Source organism: Coregonus clupeaformis, chromosome 30, assembly GCF_020615455.1.
Source record: "Coregonus clupeaformis isolate EN_2021a chromosome 30, ASM2061545v1, whole genome shotgun sequence".
NCBI lineage: Eukaryota > Metazoa > Chordata > Actinopteri > Salmoniformes > Salmonidae > Coregonus > Coregonus clupeaformis.
In genome coordinates this window covers 15,858,585-15,876,737 of record NC_059221.1, presented here as the reverse complement: position 1 = coordinate 15,876,737, position 18,153 = coordinate 15,858,585, and the positions used below count along the sequence as shown (strand labels likewise).

Below are 18,153 nucleotides of genomic sequence, written 5' to 3'. Positions count from 1 at the left end.
GTAACTTGAACCTGAGTGGCCTGTCAGAAGGGGTCAACGTTCAAACAATAAACCTGGCATCTGTCCATGGTGCTGATATGAGTGATAGCTAGCGTGCGTATGTTTCCGGCCTTCATTTTCGGTCCATCAAATGGAATAGGCCATATGGTAGGCTATACATACGGTAAGTAGGCTAGGCAGTAGGATATTTTCAAGCGTGTCGAAACTTGAGGATATAGCCTATAGGGCTAAAATGAATGGCTTTTATATGCCACCCAAATACATACGGTAAGTAGGCTAGGCAGTTAGATATTTTCAGGCGTGTCGAATGTTGAGGATATAGCCTATAGGGCTAAAATGAATGGCTTTTATATGCCACCCAAATCAGGTTGTTAACGATTAACAGGCTACACAATGTAGCCAACATAATGCCTCCATAAGCAAGATTAATGTTATGTAACACTTCACACAACTGATGTTATACACACGCTAAATTGTCTATGGAATACATAACTCTTTTCATAGTCTTCTCTCTGAGCTTTTTCATAACAGCAGTGTTGGCGGAGGAATACCACTGCATCCGCAATTGCTGCACCTCATTGAAAAAAAGGACTGAATGGAGAAATACAAATTAAAAGTCTAATCAGACAATAGAAGATCATTAACAAATGTAAAACATCCGGGAACATCATAGCCTATTTATGAATACACAAGGCTTTAATAGCATAAGTATTTCAACGTGAGGAGGGGCGGTTTGGGATTTTTCTGTTTGTCTCACATAGACTGTACTGTGGGTGTAGTGTGAGGAGCAGACGCAAGGGATGTGCACTACTTTCCGACGCGAAGGTATCGTTGCTGTTCCACTGCGTTCCACGGTTAGGGCAATCTTTGGGAGTTCTCGCCAGTGACAGTGTGTGGACCATATTCCACATATCAATTAAAACTGATTATAAATAAATAAATACAAACTACAAACGGCATAAACTTGCTCAAAAGTAACGGAGATAAATTGCGTTCGCTCTGCCACTGGGTTTCCTTTCCTGCCAATTCCCTGAAATTTCACAAGGCAAAAGAGGGCGAGACAGGAGAGGCGGTGATACAACATGGATGAGGAATATGACGTGATCGTTTTGGGCACCGGACTCACCGTAAGTAATACATGTTATGTGCTTCATATTAAGGCTTTGCTTGGTGATGTAGCATAGTAAACTTAATATTTATGAAGTTGTCGTATATGATGAATGGTGCATGAAAAACATTTAACAAAGGCATAATCTTCAGATACTATAAAGTTTGCCTATGTTTCCTTATTCATCCAATAATGCAATCGATAGGAGCATCTGCGTCCATGGCTGACTTTAGGAAAATGTGATGATAAATAGCCTATCTGTACCAAAGCTGATACGATATCTTTGAATAATAAATAAAACGATATAGCTAGGCTATTTATTTGGATACATTTGTGTTGTCAATGAATTCTTCATTCGTTGTGCAGCTTCTTTAGGCGTAACCCCTGTGTGATGGTGTAGTGGGCCTTCATTGAACAGCATTTGAGCAGGCTGAGAACGGTTTTAATTAATAGAACCTCTCCCTAGAACTGTATAATGTTTCGTCGTGTCGCCTGTTGTCGCACCCTGTTCGAGGAAAATGTGTACCGACTTTACAATGACAAAGCCGACATCATACGTGATGTACGATGGAGACCACAAGTTTATTTTCTTTATTTATACAACAATGATTTGTTTTTATGAGTAGGATTATTAGTATTATTATTATGGATGAGACATGGATGAGCCATCGGCTCACGTGTGCACACATCTTGTCCCTCCCTCCTACACCCCTCCTTTCTCACTCTCCCTCCTCTCTGTCTGTCACACACACACACACACATACACACACACACAAACACACACACACTCACTGTCTTTCTTTCTCACTCTCTCTCTATCTATCTATCTCTCTCTCACACAAACACACACACAATTGCTTTTTCAATACGAATGTTGTTTCATATTTTGCTTTTCATTTTGTTTTAGGAATGCATCCTCTCTGGGATCATGTCTGTGAATGGAAAGAAAGTGCTGCACATGGACAGGAACCCCTACTATGGCGGTGAAAGCTCCTCCATCACCCCTCTGGAAGAGGTAAGGGCTGGGAACATTGTGGATCTAATGGTCATCATTTTGTGTGTCAATATCTACTCAAATATTTAATAATATTTCATGTATTCCAATGTTTCACCCAACCCTATATAGTCTAAGTCAAATATTTGATTCTCCTGTATTTTACTTTTATTTCTGCCCCCAGGTTAATAGTTTGCAATTTGTTAGAGTAGTAATAGTCTTTATTGATGTTTTCACTCATGCATATATTTTCCTTCCATAGCTGTACAAGCGTTTTGAGCTGCCTGACAGCCCTCCAGAGTCTATGGGTCGTGGAAGAGACTGGAATGTGGACCTCATCCCCAAATTTCTTATGGCCAATGGTCAGTTGTGGGATTTGTTTTTTGTTTACACATGAGTGAGAGATACCATTCAAACCATTAGATTCATGAATATTACCATTAGCAGTCCATACATACATAACCAACCAGTACACCAATAGCCTCAATCATGACTCATGTTGCTCACTACAAGGCAGGGATCATCAACTAGATTCAGGCGGGGGGCAATTTTTTTCTTGAGCGGATGGTCAGGGGTCTGGAACATAATTACAAATAATTTGTAGACTGCAAATTAACCGCAAGAAGCCCAAACAGATATGATATTTGACTAAAACATAATATTTTCAGACCTTGCTTACATTTGTATACGATCACATATATCTCTCTATTATGTATGGGAAAAATGTGGGACAGATTTCCAAAATCGAAATCACTTGGAGCTGATTTGTTGGTGTTTTGCCAGTCTTTTATGTCCAGAAATAATAATAATAATAAAAAATATATATATACACTACAAGTCAAAAGTTTGGACACACCTACTCATTCAAGGGTTTTTCTTTATTTTTAATATTTTGTACATTGTACAATAATAGTGAATACATAAAAACTATGAAATAACACATATGGAATCATGTAGTAACCAAAAAAGTGTTAAACAAATCAAAATATATGTTATATTTGAGATTCTTCAAAATAGTCACCCTAATTTGTGGAATTTCTTTCCTTCTTAATGCGTTTGAGCCAATCAGTTGTGTTGTGACAAGGTGGGGGGGTATACAGAGGATTGCCCTATTTGGTAAAAGACCAAGTCCATATTATGGCAAGAATAGCTCAAATAAGCAAAGAGAAACAACAGTCCATTATTACTTTAAGACATGAAGGTCAGTCAATACGGAACATTTCAAAAACGTTGAAAGTTTCTTCAAGTGCAGTCGCAAAAACCATCAAACGCTATGATGAAACTGGCTCTCATGAGGACCGCCACAGGAATGGAAGGCCAGTTCATTAGCGTTACCAGCCTCAGAAATTGCAGGCCAAATAAATGCTTCACAGAGTTCAAGTAACAGACACATCTCAACATCAACTGTTCAGAGGAGACTGTGTGAATCAGGCCTTCATGGCCGAATTACTGCAAAGAAACCACTACTAAAGGACACCAATAAGAAGAAGAGACTTGCTTGGGTCAAGAAACACGAGCAATGGACATTAGACCGGTGGAAATGTGTCCTTTGATCTAGAGTCCAAATTTGAGATTTTTGGTTCCAACCGCCGTGTCTTTGTGAGATGCGGTGTGGGTGAATGGATGATCTCCGCATGTGTATTTCCCACCGTAAAGCATGGAGGAGGATGTGCTGGTGACACTGTCTGTGATTTATTTAGAATTCAAGGCACACTTACAGAGGATTGCCCTATTTGGTAAAAGACCAAGTCCATATTATGGCAAGAATAGCTCAAATAAGCAAAGAGAAACAACAGTCCATTATACAGAGGATTGCCCTATTTGGTAAAAGACCAAGTCCATATTATGGCAAGAATAGCTCAAATAAGCAAAGAGAAACAACAGTCCATTATTACTTTAAGACATGAAGGTCAGTCAATACGGAACATTTCAAAAACGTTGAAAGTTTCTTCAAGTGCAGTCGCAAAAACCATCAAACGCTATGATGAAACTGGCTCTCATGAGGACCGCCACAGGAATGGAAGGCCAGTTCATTAGCGTTACCAGCCTCAGAAATTGCAGCCCAAATAAATGCTTCACAGAGTTCAAGTAACAGACACATCTCAACATCAACTGTTCAGAGGAGACTGTGTGAATCAGGCCTTCATGGCCGAATTACTGCAAAGAAACCACTACTAAAGGACACCAATAAGAAGAAGAGACTTGCTTGGGTCAAGAAACACGAGCAATGGACATTAGACCGGTGGAAATGTGTCCTTTGATCTAGAGTCCAAATTTGAGATTTTTGGTTCCAACCGCCGTGTCTTTGTGAGATGCGGTGTGGGTGAATGGATGATCTCCGCATGTGTATTTCCCACCGTAAAGCATGGAGGAGGATGTGCTGGTGACACTGTCTGTGATTTATTTAGAATTCAAGGCACACTTAACCAGCATGGCTACCACAGCATTCTGCAGCGATACACCATCCCATCTGGCTTGGGCTTAGTGGGACTATCATTTGTTTTTCAACAGGACAATGATCCAACACACCTCTAGGCTGTGTAAGGGCTATTTTACCAAGTAGGAGAGTGATGGAGTGCTGCATCAGATGACCTGGCCTCCACAATCCCCCGACCTCAACCCAATTGAGATGGTTTGGGATGAGTCGGACCGCAGAGTGAAGGAAAAGCAGCCAACAAGTGCTCAGCATATATGGGAACTCCTTCAGACTGTTGGAAAAGCATTCCAGGTGAAGTTGGTTGAGAGAATGCCAAGAGTGTGCAAAGCTGTCATCATGGCAAAGGGTGGCTATTTGAAGAATATCAAATCTAAAATATATTTTGATTTGTTTAACACTTATTTTGGTTACTACATGATTCCGTATGTGTTATTTCATAGTTTTGATGTCTTCACTATTATTCTACAATGTAGAAAATAGTAAAAAAAAAAAAAAAAAAAACTTGAATGAGTAGGTGTGTCCAAAAATCACCCTCCAGTTGGGGAACCCTGCTATAGGGTGACCAGACGTCCCCGATTTCTGGGGACAGTCCCCGATTTTGGTGTCCTGTCCCCTGCTAGAGCTGTACCTGGAAATGTCCCCGATTAACCCTCAGAAAGAAAGTTATATTGAGGCTGCTTTTTCAATCATCAAAAGCTGTATCCAGTCAGGCATGCATGTGGAAAATGTTGCCTGTCCCTGTAACAAACTTGTTTGCTCCCGCAGCTTCGTCGTGACCTTATGAGAATGTTTGATCAGTGATACATTGTAACCACCACATGAACAACCATGGTCATGGCCAGAAAGTGTTGCATCAATAAGCATAGGCTACCAAACTTGGGGGATTCTAAAATGACTAGATAAGCTAAGATTAAGAAAACTGTCGAGGGGTAATCCATTTCTGTGTTATAAATAATACAACTATTTGAAAGTCCTATAGCGAAAATTGATTGTTAAATATAGTTCCATACAAACAAAATGCATGTTTTTCTGAAGATTTTCATTTCCAAAATTTGGTCACCTTAGCTACTAGCCTTACTCACCATATCCATATGCAGACCGTACCAACATCATAAGGATAAGATGGAAGCAGAATTTACACAGTAAATAAATGCCAATCTCCATCTCCATCGTGGCTGTTGATGAAACATGGGGAAATCTTGAAGTCATTAAATAAAGACCACCCTTTCTGTCTGTGAATCCAATAAAAACAGGTCAGCTTGTGAAGATGCTGCTATACACAGAGGTGACAAGATACCTGGACTTCAAAGTAGTGGAGGGTAGTTTTGTTTACAAGGGAGGAAAGATCTACAAGGTGCCCTCAACTGAGACTGAGGCACTAGCTTCAAGTAAGTTTTGATGTGCTGTAGATTGTGATGTGTGTTCACGATACAGTGCATTTGGAAAGTATTCAGGCCCCTTCCCTTTTCCACATTTGGTTACGTTACAGCCTTATTCTAAAATTGATTAAATACAACATTTTCCTCATCAATCTACACACAATACCCCATAACGACAAAGCGAAAACAGGTTTTTAGAAATTCTTGCAATTGTGTCGAGATCTGGGGAAGGGTACCAAAAAATGTCTGCAGCATTGAAGGTCCCCAAGAACACAGTGGCCACCATCATTCTTAAATGGAATAAGTTTGGAACCACCAAGAATCTTCCTAGAGCTGGCCGCCTGGTCAAACTGAGCAATCGGGGGAGAAGGACCTTGGTCAGGCAGGTGGCCAAGAACCCGATGGTCACTCTGACAGAGCTCCAGAGTTCCTTTGTGGAGATGGGAGAACCTTCCAGAAAGACAACCTTCTCTGCAGCACTCCACCAATCAGGCCTTTATGGTAGAGTGGGCAGATGGAAGCCACTCCTCAGTAAAAGGCACATGACAGCCCGCTTGGAGTTTGCCAAAAGGCACCTAAAGGACTCAGACCATGAGAAACTACATTCTCTGGTCTGATGAAACCAAGATTGAACTCTTTGGCCTGAATGCCAAGCGTCATGTCTGGAGGAAACCTGACACCATCCATACGGTGCAGCATGGTGGTGGCAGCATCATGCTTTGGGGATGTTTTTCAGCGGTAGGGACTGGGAGACTAGTCAGGATCGACGCAAAGATGAATGGAGCAAAGTACAGAGAGATCCTTGGTGAAAACCTGCTCCAGAGTGCTCAGGACCTCAGACAACAAACCTAGGCACACAGCCAAGACAAGGCAGGAGTGTCTTCGGGACAATTCTCTGAATGTCCTTGAGTGGCCCAGCCAAGTCTGAACTTGAACCCGATCAAACATCTCTGGAGAGACTTGAAATTAGCTGTGCAGCGACGCTCCCCATCCAACCTGACAGAGCTTAAGAGGATCTGCAGAGAAGAATGGGAGAAACTCCCCAAATAAAGGTGTGCCAAGCTCGTAGTGTCATACCCAAGAAGACTCAAGGCTGTAATCGCTGCCAAAGGTGCTTCAACAAAGTACTGAGTAAAGGGTCTGAAGACTTATGTAAATGTAATATTTTTTATAAATTTGTCGAAAATTCTAAAAACTTGTTTTTGCTTTGTCATTATGGGGTATTGTGTGTAGATTGATGAGGGGAAAAAACTATGTAATCAATTTTAGAATAAGGCTGTAACGTAACAAAATGTTGAAAAAGTCAAGTGGTCTGAATACTTTCTGAATGCAGTGTATGTACCATAAAATCTGTGATATTAAATGTTTTATATTTAATCAGTATTGTTCTGCTTTGTACAGTGTAGTATATTATGCTGAGTCTTTATCTTCACCACTTGTCCAGATCTTATGGGTATGTTTGAGAAGAGAAGGTTCCGGAAATTCCTAGTGTTTGTGGCTAACTTTGATGAGAACGACCCTAAGACCTTCGAGGGCGTCGACCCCAAAGTCACCACCATGAGAGATGTGTACAAGAAGTTTGACCTTGGTCAGGATGTCATCGACTTCACTGGCCACGCCCTGGCCCTCTACAGGACAGACGAGTAAGAGCGCTTACAGTTATTTTACTAATCACTAATCACCTAATAAGATTAGGCACTATCACCCCTACCAGGAAGTAAACTGACATTCCAAAATGTCTGCATTGAAAAGCATTGAGGAAATTGGAATTTCAGTTTACTTCCTGAATTGAAATGTAATTGACCCCAACCCTGACTCCTATTGATGATGTGGCTCCTTCTCTCTTCCCCAACTCTAGCTACCTTGATGTGCCCTGTTTGGAGACCATCAACCGCATCAAGCTGTACAGTGAATCCCTGGCCCGATATGGGAAGAGCCCCTACCTGTACCCCCTCTATGGCCTTGGGGAGCTGCCTCAAGGATTCGCCAGGTCTGTGTGTAAAATGTGTATTCCCTAAATCCTTATGGCCTTTCTTTAGTTAGACAAAGCTCTTCATGTTGAATTCTGATCACATTAGATAAGGATACAATAATCTGACTAAATTGTAAATGTGAAATTTCTTCAATAGTGTAGAGCAGGGTTCTTCAATTCTGGTCCTGGAGGGCCGAAACACTTCTGTTTTTTATTTCTACCTGGTAGTTAATTGCACTCACCTGGTGTCCCAGGTCTGAATTAGCCCCTGATTAGAAGGAGAGGGTGAAAAACAGAGGTGTTTCGGCCCTCCAGGACCGGAATTGAAGAACCCTGGTGTAGAGAGTATTTTTACCATATTTTATAATATAGTATAAATCATAGTCTCTCTCTCATACATTGTTAGGTTGAGTGCAATTTATGGAGGAACCTACATGCTCAACAAACCAGTGGAGGAGATAGTGATGGAGGATGGCCATGTGGTGGGAGTGAAGTCTGAGGGAGAGGTAAACTCGCAATCTAATCTGTTTTATAAAGTCACAATCTCTTTACTATGTAGTAAAGTAGTCAAGACTGTTGATAATACACTGAGAAAATGGATCAATACCTGCACAATATACAAATTGGTAGAAGAGGGAAAATACATTATGTGAATATATTAGATTGACATTGTCTTACACATTGTCCCTCCCCTGTTAGGTGGCTCGGTGCAAACAGCTGATCTGTGACCCCAGCTACATCCAGGACCGAGTGCGTAAGGCAGGTCAGGTGATCAGGGTCATCTGCATCCTCAGCCACCCCATCAAGAACACCAACGACGCCAACTCCTGTCAGATCATCATCCCTCAGAACCAGGTCAACCGCAAGTCAGGTGAGGAGTGGACCAAGTACAGGTTTACTAAGATGGGATGTTTCTGACTTCCTTTTGTCATGGCATAGAGATTTTCTCTCTAACAGTAAGTTTACCTCACAGAGATGATAATTAAAGCAGTTTTTGGAGAGTGAAAGAGAGGAAAATCCAATTGTAAAATCTAAATTCAATTCTCAATGTTCTAACTTGTGTTCTCTCCTTCAGACATCTACGTGTGTATGATCTCCTACGCCCACAATGTGGCGGCCCAGGGGAAATACATCGCCATCGTCAGCACCACCGTGGAGACCAGCGAGCCTGAGGCTGAGATAGAACCTGCTCTGGAGCTGCTGGAGCCCATTGACCAGAAGTACGTCTCTTCTCCCTCTTCTTCTACTGTTCTCCCTCTTCTTCTACTGTTCTCCCTCTTCTTCTACTGTTCTCCCTCTTCTTCTTCTTCTTCTTCTTCTTCTTCTTCTTCTTCTTCTTCTTCTTCTTCTTCTTCTTCTTCTTCTTCTTCTTCTTCTTCTTCTTCTTCTTCTTCTTCTTCTTCTTCTTCTTCTTCTTCTTCTTCTTCTCTTCTCCTTCTCTGATTGTCTTGTATTGTTTCATCACTCTCCAAAACGGTCTCAGCTCGTATGATGTGTGCTATCACAAATTAATGAAATTAATAGCAGTAAGGAGGTTTTTGTGAGTTAATAACTGACGCCTTCCCTCTTTATCTGCAGGTTTGTGTCCCTCAGTGACCTCTATGAGCCAACAGATGACGGTACTGAGAGCCAGGTGAGTCAAACACATCTAGATATACAGTACCTTCTATATTTCTACAAGACCACCTTTATGAGACATGTTTTAGGACAAGGCATTGGAGTGAAAGAAACCATGTGGGATTTTGTGTCTCGTTCAGATATTCACCTCGTCGGCCTACGACGCCACCACTCACTTCGAGACCACCTGCAACGACATCAAGGACATCTACAAGCGTATGACAGGCAGCGACTTTGACTTTGAGAACATGAAGCGCAAACAGAACGATGTGTTTGGGGAGGATGAGCAATGAGGAGGGAGGAGCATCAGGGAACGGGAGAGGCAGAGGGAGGAGTGAGAAGAGTTTTTCATAGAAAGGGCAGACCATATGGTAGAGGGTAGGGCAGTACACAGATAGGGCTAAGGTACTATAGGGGCAGGGTACTAAGCAGGGTACTGTATATGGGAGATAGTGGGAGAGTCTGAGTAAGTGAAGGTTCTAGGTAGTGGGTGGTGATGGATCTAGGGAGTTCTAGAAGGTTCTATGTTCCATGGGTGTGGTTCTGCTTCCTTTTGCTCGTGTCCCTCCCTTTCCTGAGGTCTCTGTACTCAAACACATCTAAAACACTCACTCACACACACACACACACACACACACACACACACACACACATCGTTCCAAGACTCACATTCCCTATATCTATCTTTCACTGAAAAGCAAGGTTGATATGGTATTTCATTCCATGTCTAAACTGTTATCATTAGAGGTAGACTGATTCATTGTCGTGGCAATTTCAAAGTCTTTTTCTCATATCAAGGTCAATGACATTGCAAGAATGTCTCAATTCTGATGTAAAAGTGTATGAATGAATGCGCAACTGTAGAAAATGCAGAAGATTTGAAGTGGAAACTGTTTGTGAAAAGACAGTTTGGTCAAAAAGAGTGATTTGCCTCTGCTCTGGATGTGTCACCTCTAATCGACATGCATGCATATTTTACACACAGTAGGATTGTACATAGAACATGATGACACGGCAGCGTTCGGAAGGCTGGGCCATTCTCACACTGATCATTCCATCCTGTCAACCCTGCTTTCACTCTCTTCTTACTTACTGGTCTTCTACCCATGTTACTTATTTACATAGATTGCTCCTTTTTCAGCAAATCTCTCTCTCTCTCGGTCAGACAAAATGTTTCTAAATGAAAAGTTATTAATATATCAATGGGCTGTTCAGTCAAACTGATAGTGCTCACTTTGCAGTGCTGTTGAGTTCTCTGTGCTAGCAGACAAGCTAACCGGTGGCTAACTGTTCTGTTGTCCCTAAAACCACGTTTTGTTTCTCTGTCTGTTGTGTGATGTCAAAGATACGATTTCAATTGTTTATATTCTTTATATTTACACCATTCTGAGTTGTAAAAAAAAAAAAGATTTAGTGCACATTTTCACTTGCTGAAGTTATAAAGTTTACTGAATTTGAAATGGAAACATGGACTGATACTCTGAAGTGGACTTTATGAGGTCAAACACTGAAAAGGTCATTTGTTTTATAGAAAAGCGAGAGAGATATAACTGTGAGGGTCTGTCTGGAGGTTAGGCATGTTGGTGAGGTTACATGAATAAGTATGGAAGAGTTTGTCATGGAATCAGAGAGTTTTAATCAAAAGGGAGGTCAGATCAGATCACTACATGTTGAGCTGCGATGAAGGCGCCAAGGTGATAAGAACCAATGTAGGTATGTCGCAGACTTGAGATGAGGAAAGTGTCACTTTTGTTTTAAAGAAGGCAGACTGAACTCTCGGCTTGTAGTGAAAGGAAGCACCAGATCATGTTATGGTTTAACTAACCCTTGTTGTGTATGTCACACAGAGAGACTCATTCCCTTTGAACTCCTGCTAGGCAACCTTACAGTAGCTAGTGGAGGGAAAAACTGACACTCCCAAAATGTAAAACACTTAACAGAATGCAGTATTACAAAAAGTCCTGAGGCCACGGTATAAAGTGCCTCCCCAGAGTATGAACCAATATGCTTTTACTTGGTTTTAGCCTTAATTTGGGGTCTTATTCAATATGTTCGGGTTCTCTAAAAATGTGATCATTTCATTATATTTAAAAACAATGTAATCTGCAGATTATTCCTGTCCTTCGAGGGATATTGATGTCAGTTGATTGACTTGATGCACCAAATGTCCTGTGTATTTCATGACTGCTAACTGTGATCATTGTATTTCCACTAACTACTACCCACATAGTATATTATTACATAGAGATAAAATCTTAGAATTCTAGTCAATCTATTTCTATGGTCTAGTAACGCCAGTGGTTCTGTGGACTTGGCTGGGCCCTACGTCAGTCTCCCCCATTGTAGCTACCCTTAACCTCCATTCTGTCTGACCCTTTGGAGTTAGCTGTGTTCTCTTCATCTATATGTTTCCATGCATGACATTGTTTTGAGGTTTGGATCTGCAGTGTGGTTACTTATTTACAGTACATTACATATCAATGGTGGGCAGCCATGGTGAGATAGATGCCACAACCTATCCCTTCAAACATTATTACCGTAACATGGTGGAAGCTAGTGTGAATTATTACCTATTCCTTCCTGTAGTCCCTCCATAACTATATCTCTAAACTACACAGTTATCACATGTTTGGGGTGGCTTTATGTGTCTTATTATTATAATGGTATTTTTTAAATTTTAATTTCACTTGTTATTGTGATGGAAGGTTTACGTGAAATGCTGACTATGCTTCTCTGCTATTAGTTTGTTATATTATCATAACGTAACTGATCTCAAAGTGATGCATATATTCAGATGTCATTGATTTTGCTTTGTTGTTATTTGCTGTGTCATGTGTCATGTTTCACCTGATTTAGTGGTTATTATTAGTGTTACATGGGTTAAACATTATTAACAGGTTGGGGTTCATTTCAAGCTTTTAACCCTTTAGACTAATTTCTACAGACTGCACATTTTTACACTTTGTGTGAATTTCATTCTGGAATCATGTTAGCTTGGTAATACTGGAATAGTGTTGAGTTTACTCTGCAAGCTTATCTAGTTATATTTTGACATTTTTCCCTTCCTCACCACTAGACGCTGTTATCTCTTTTTTATTTATTTAAACAAAAGCCTAAAATGTGGTTGTACTGTATTAATTTAAGAGTTTTTGCCTTTGACAAATATTATATTGATGATATCCCTTGAAATTGAGGAAAACATAGGTCAGTCTGAGTAGTAGACAACTTACAGTCCTTTGTTTGATCACTAGTATGTGAACAATGCCTAATAATGTCTTGTGTAACAAACAAATAAAATGAATGAAACTATGAACGAAATGACAGAAAAAATAAAAAGCACATGGCAAACCTAAAAAGTCAAATCCAATGTTTTTCAACTGAAGTGGCCCCGTGTAGCTCAGTTGGTAGAGCATGGCGCTTGCAACGCCAGAGTTGTGGGTTCGTTTCCCATGGGGGGCCAGTATGAAAATATGCTAAATGACTACAATGTAAAGTAAATTATTGTATGTGTAAAACTATTCCAATAAGACCACAACGAGTTCCATAGCCAATTTTTATAAGATGTAGTCATTTTATAACTTATACTTCACAATAAAACTTAAACAATTAAAATACAACTCTGACACTGTATACAAAATTGCTCAAATCAAATGATCTATTCATATATTTGTTATGACATTGGAATGATATAAGTCCTAATGAAGCATATGATTTTTGCGAACAAGTGTTTGGAATTAGCTGTATGTCAAGATCAAGCAGCATTTGTCGACAGAAGTATAGAGACAATTAACAATCTTACTTTTGCCATGTTAACAGCAGAAGTCGAAGTCTGTCCCTGTTTCAGAAAGACACTGGTGCAATGACATCATCCCATCTCCTACATTATCTTATCATGTCTGACACCTCTGTGAATTACCTCATCATTCTTTAGCTTAGTTACTGGACTCTATCTCTCTCTCTATTTCTCTCGCTCTTTTGTCTTTGTTTATCATTCTATCTGTCTCTTGTTCTCTCTTTGTGTCCCGCTCTCTGTCTCTCTGTCTCTCATTTTCATTATCATGAATATGCATTCATGCACACTGCAATCGACGCTTTCAGAGGAGAGAGTAATAACCCACTATGTGATGTTGGTATTGAAGGCTAGCCAGCAGCACCCTAGTCCCAGTGCTGTTTGTCCTTGCAGAAACACTGTAGTTTCCCATGGCCTGAGCTGCCCAGCTTTGAAGTGGAGATGGTAGCTAGATGAGTGGCTTGGTTCCAATCTCCATACTAGCATAACACTTAGTATGAAGCAATGTATTAGGCATGTATATTCTAAGTAGTGTGCTAATACTGGATGGACATTTGAAAAGCGCAACTGAGTATTTACATGTTATCCACCACGTAGCTCTGGTATGGATGACCCAACAGTTTCTCCACCTGTGCCTTGGGCACTACCCAACACCTGCCCAGGTGACGTTTCCTCACTGTGTCCTTCAGGGTCTTGTCCTGTAGGGTGATGGGTACGTGTATCGCCCCCCACCTCAGCACCCCCCTGGACAGGACCCCCTCTTTACTAGGCTGGGGCAGTGTGTCACTAGGGTCCTTCACCGGCATCACACTCATGTCAGCATGCTGGAACTGGCCTGTTGGGACGGGGGGACAGTGAGAGGGAAATCAATCACCACATATGTATAGTATTTTCCCATGGGCTTTTATACAGCAACACTTGTCAAAAAGTGCTTTAGGGCCAGGTGTATGTAACAAGACAAAGAAACCGGTTTAAAGACATTAAAGATTGAAAAGTGAATGTACCCAGTAGGCCTTGGGTTGAAGTAGAGAGCCCTTGTCCATCAGTGATGTAGAATCCGAGGTGTGCCATCTGCAGGTAGCTGGGGTGTTTGTAGTGGTGGAACAGAACCAGGAAACGAATATCCTTCGCCAGCTCGATCCAACAGCTCTGATGGATGTCATCTCTGGTGTCCATGGAAACCGCCACACCCTGCCTTGTCACAGATCCCTGCTGATTAGTGGGTAGGGTGTCCCGTCCCTCCCCTTCCACCACCACAGCGTCCAATGAGAGTGTGATCACTATGCCACCCAGCCCACCGTGCCCGCCCATGGCAGCAGAGATGGTTATCTGGTCAAAGTAAGTGCGGGAGCGGTCCTCTTTGTCTTGCTTGGACGGAGCCCATATTAGATGACCGTCCACCGTGATACCTTGAGGGGAAGAGGAAGGCATGGGTTAACAGTGTGTGTGTGTGCATGTGCGTGCATTCCAACAGTTACAGAATGTATATGTTATTTAATGTGTTCCCATTTTAATATATGCCTATTTAATGTGTTCCCATTTTAATATATGCCTATAAAATGTTATGGTGCTTCTCAAGTAGATTATACATGCCACTAATATAAGATTACAGTTCTGGACTTTTGTTGGTAGTAGTCTGTTCTGACTAACCTGTCTCTGGGTCTTCCAGCAGTCTCAGTACGTCGTTGGCCCTGCCATCCACCGTGAAACACAGATTCTGTTTCAGTTTGGGGAGCTGGACCATAAAATGAGGGTCTCCATCAACTTTTAAAAAAGCACAAAAAAACATTGAACATAAAGAAGACAGAGGTGAGAAACAGATTTCAAAGTTATATGTTATGTCATGTTATGTTATTTGTTAAAGTGTAGGCCCCTTACCAGACGAGGAGAAGACTCTGACAGAACTCTGTATGGAGGGGGGGCCCGGCCCTGGAAGGACAACAGGTACAACTGAGACTACGTATTATCTGTCTGAAGCACTGAAACCAATGACAGATCAGAGCCTACCAACATCTCTGAAGTACATCGATCTTATGCTAGACTACACAGAAATAAAATTAAATACTTACGAAGATCTGATGCTGATTCATCCCCTGAAAACATACACATTTCGAAAACATGTTAAACATCTGTATTAACTTAGAAACATACAAAGTATCCCTTTTGCCAACACAACTAAATAGTTATACATATTAGTCAACTATGACTTACAGGAATCATAGTTGAGGTCGTAGTCGTATTCGTAGGTTGCATCATAATCTGAAAGATTCAATCACATGGACATCATTAGACACCAGACAGAGGGTAAAACATATCCTCTCCCTGAGCTGGTCTGGGGGCTTTCATCAGAATCTCTATAGGAGGAAACAACAGCTTTTAAGATACAACAACATACATGTTGTTACAATGAATCGTTTTTTCAAGAGTGGAACTCACCTTTAACCAGGTCCATATCTAAGGTAGAGACAGGGAGAAAACACAGATTGACACAGTGATAAACTAAAGGACTACTTCATAATTTTTTAACCTCATATCCATTATATCTGTATTCAAATACAGCATGTATCCCTTTCAATAATGATATTTCATGACATTTGTGCAACAGAGCTGAAACAGAATGATGAAATATTCTGGTGTGGTTGATTCACCTTTTCTATGGATCTGGATGGAAGTGGAGACATCTGGTGGAGAGAAGAGGAACATGTCACAATTAAGCCAGAAAGGGTGGATTTCGATTTTCTAGTATTTCTCTGATAGACAGGTACAAGATATGGACTTTAAGTTCAATACCTGATGCAACACAATTCATATGATATGCAATACTGGTATTCAGTAAAATTGTATCCTTAGACAATTATTATTCAACTATACTGAGCCCTGTGTAGCTCAGTTGGTAGAGCATGGCGATTGCAACGCCAGGATTGTGGGTTCGATTCCCACAGGGGGCCAGTATAAAAAAAAAAAGAATGAAAAAAATGTATGCACTCACTAACTGTAAGTCACTCTGGATAAGAGCGTCTGCTAAATGTAAAATATATAGTTGAAGTTCCAAGTGAGATAGTCAGTGGAAGATTAATCTCGTAACATAAATGGTATCGTAGCATCTGTCAACAGACTGGGATGCGGTGACTAACAAGGAACATTGTTCCGGTGCGCTGGTTTTTGTAATTGATGATTTGGACAAATCACGATTTCACAGTGGCTCACATCTTTCGAATTTTGGAAGAGGAGGGGACATTCGGCCAATAGACTTGCCCGCAACTTGCAGAGAGAGAGGGCTGGAGCTACCGCCCTTCTTCCGCTCTTTTCTAACACATCTACCCCCAGAACTTAATCGAGCACCGGACAGAATTACGTGAGATTTTAGTTCTGGGTTTCCAAGATTAGAGGAATACTTACCCAATAGTCCTGCAGCCTCCAACAGTTTAGGCCTGTCTGTGACGCCTGGCATGGGGGCAAATGTTGCAGAGACAAAGGTGGCAATCTGGTCTACGTCTGAGTCTAGGTCTGTGTTACTGCCCTGTGGAGCTGGAGTAGGGGAGACAGACAGAACACTGTACAGGAGTGTGGTGACCTGAGGTTGGTGGGCAGCAGTGGCAGACATGGTGGCGTTCTCTGAAGAGGAGGAGGAGAGAGATATTCTAACTGGAGGGAGGACTGTTCTAACAGAGATGGGCAGGGGCGTAGCGGGTTTCCCAGGCTGTAGAGCAGGGGTTGGATCGGTTCTGACTGAGGTGGTGGTAGTGGAGGTGGTGGTTTTCACAGTTGTAGGGACTGTAGGATTAACTGTGGTGGGTGGTGTGGTAGGGACTGTCTTTACTATGTTGGATGGAGGGCTGGTGGTGGTTTTCCCAGGTGTAGGAGCAGCAGCTGTTTTGAGCGAGTTGGCCAGGGGTGTAGAGACTATCCTGGTGGGAGGGGCAGGGGCAGTTTTAGGAGAGCTGGGAGGAGGAGTGGGGGTTTTTGCTGAGAGAGGGGCAGGGATGGTTTTGACTGCACTGGGGCTGGGGGTGCTAGTCGTAGTGGTTTTCTTGGGGGTTGTTGGAGCCACTGTTTTCGCTGGGCTGAAAGGGGGGGAGGCCTTTCTGGGTTGAGGTGGAGGTTGGGGAGGTGGAGGCTTGGTGACAAGAGCGTCCGGTCTAGCTTCGTTAGTCCTGGGTTTTTTCACAGGGATGGGGGAGGCTATTTTGGTGGCAGTAGTGTGGGCAACTGTGGTTGTTGTAGTAGCTGTATTAGTTGTGGTGGTGGGCTTGGTGGTGGTGGTGGTGGGTTGAGCTGTCGTAGTTGACGCTTTGGTAGGAATTTCATCCGCATCAGGCTTGACTACAACGAGGGAAGTAACAGGCGTGACAAAGTTATACTTGAGGGAGAGGTTGGTGGCCTTCTCGCCCAGCAGTTTCTGCATGGCCGGGTCGGTGCTGTTCAGTTTGGCCAGCAGCAGCTCTTTGATAGTGAAGTAAGCCCAGAGACGATGTACGAAGCTGGAGATCCTATCCATGCCCCCAGGGCAGCCCATGCAGGACGCTGTCCCATTCTCCTCTCCTTTAGACACCAACACGTCATTCTCAACCTTCACCTTCTGCTTGGAGTCACTGGCTGTCAGAGACACCTAAGAAGAGAAGAGAAGAGAAGAGAAGAGAAGAGAAGAGAAGAGAAGAGAAGAGAAGAGAAGAGAAGAGAAGAGAAGAGAAGAGAAGAGAAGAGAAGAGAAGAGAAGAGAAGAGAAGAGAAGAGAAGAGAAGAGAAGAGAAGAGAAGAGAAGAGAAGAGAAGAGAAGAGAAGAGAAGAGAAGAGAAGAGAAGAGAAGAGAAGAGAAGAGAGAGGAGAGGAGAGGAGAGGAGAGGAGAAGGGAAGAG

The 18,153-nt window shown here is 42.0% G+C and overlaps 2 protein-coding genes across 2 annotated transcripts in view; one reads left to right on the top strand and one right to left on the bottom strand.

Annotated features, from left to right (window-relative positions):
• The first annotated feature begins 71 nt into the window (after positions 1-71).
• LOC121545790 (rab GDP dissociation inhibitor alpha) lies at positions 72-12,863 on the top strand. The gene is made up of 12 exons (XM_041856624.2): positions 72-163; positions 1,046-1,127; positions 2,016-2,123; positions 2,365-2,464; positions 5,793-5,927; positions 7,363-7,561; positions 7,777-7,908; positions 8,297-8,396; positions 8,590-8,761; positions 8,966-9,110; positions 9,469-9,523; positions 9,648-12,863. Exons 2-12 carry the CDS (start codon positions 1,083-1,085, stop codon positions 9,798-9,800), a joined length of 1,344 nt encoding a protein of 447 aa, XP_041712558.1. The 5' UTR covers positions 72-163; positions 1,046-1,082; the 3' UTR covers positions 9,801-12,863.
• LOC121545788 (inter-alpha-trypsin inhibitor heavy chain H6-like) overlaps positions 10,877-18,153 on the bottom strand; it is a 33,460-nt gene continuing 26,183 nt past the window's right edge. Inside the window, exons 10-18 of the mRNA XM_041856616.2 lie at positions 16,697-17,906; positions 15,946-15,978; positions 15,734-15,751; positions 15,509-15,556; positions 15,367-15,390; positions 15,176-15,226; positions 14,948-15,061; positions 14,302-14,706; positions 10,877-14,132 (exon numbers count right to left, since the gene is read on the bottom strand). Coding sequence (XP_041712550.1) covers positions 13,873-14,132; positions 14,302-14,706; positions 14,948-15,061; positions 15,176-15,226; positions 15,367-15,390; positions 15,509-15,556; positions 15,734-15,751; positions 15,946-15,978; positions 16,697-17,906 — 2,163 coding nt within the window. The 3' untranslated portion in view covers positions 10,877-13,872. The remainder of the gene's footprint in view (positions 14,133-14,301; positions 14,707-14,947; positions 15,062-15,175; positions 15,227-15,366; positions 15,391-15,508; positions 15,557-15,733; positions 15,752-15,945; positions 15,979-16,696; positions 17,907-18,153) is intronic.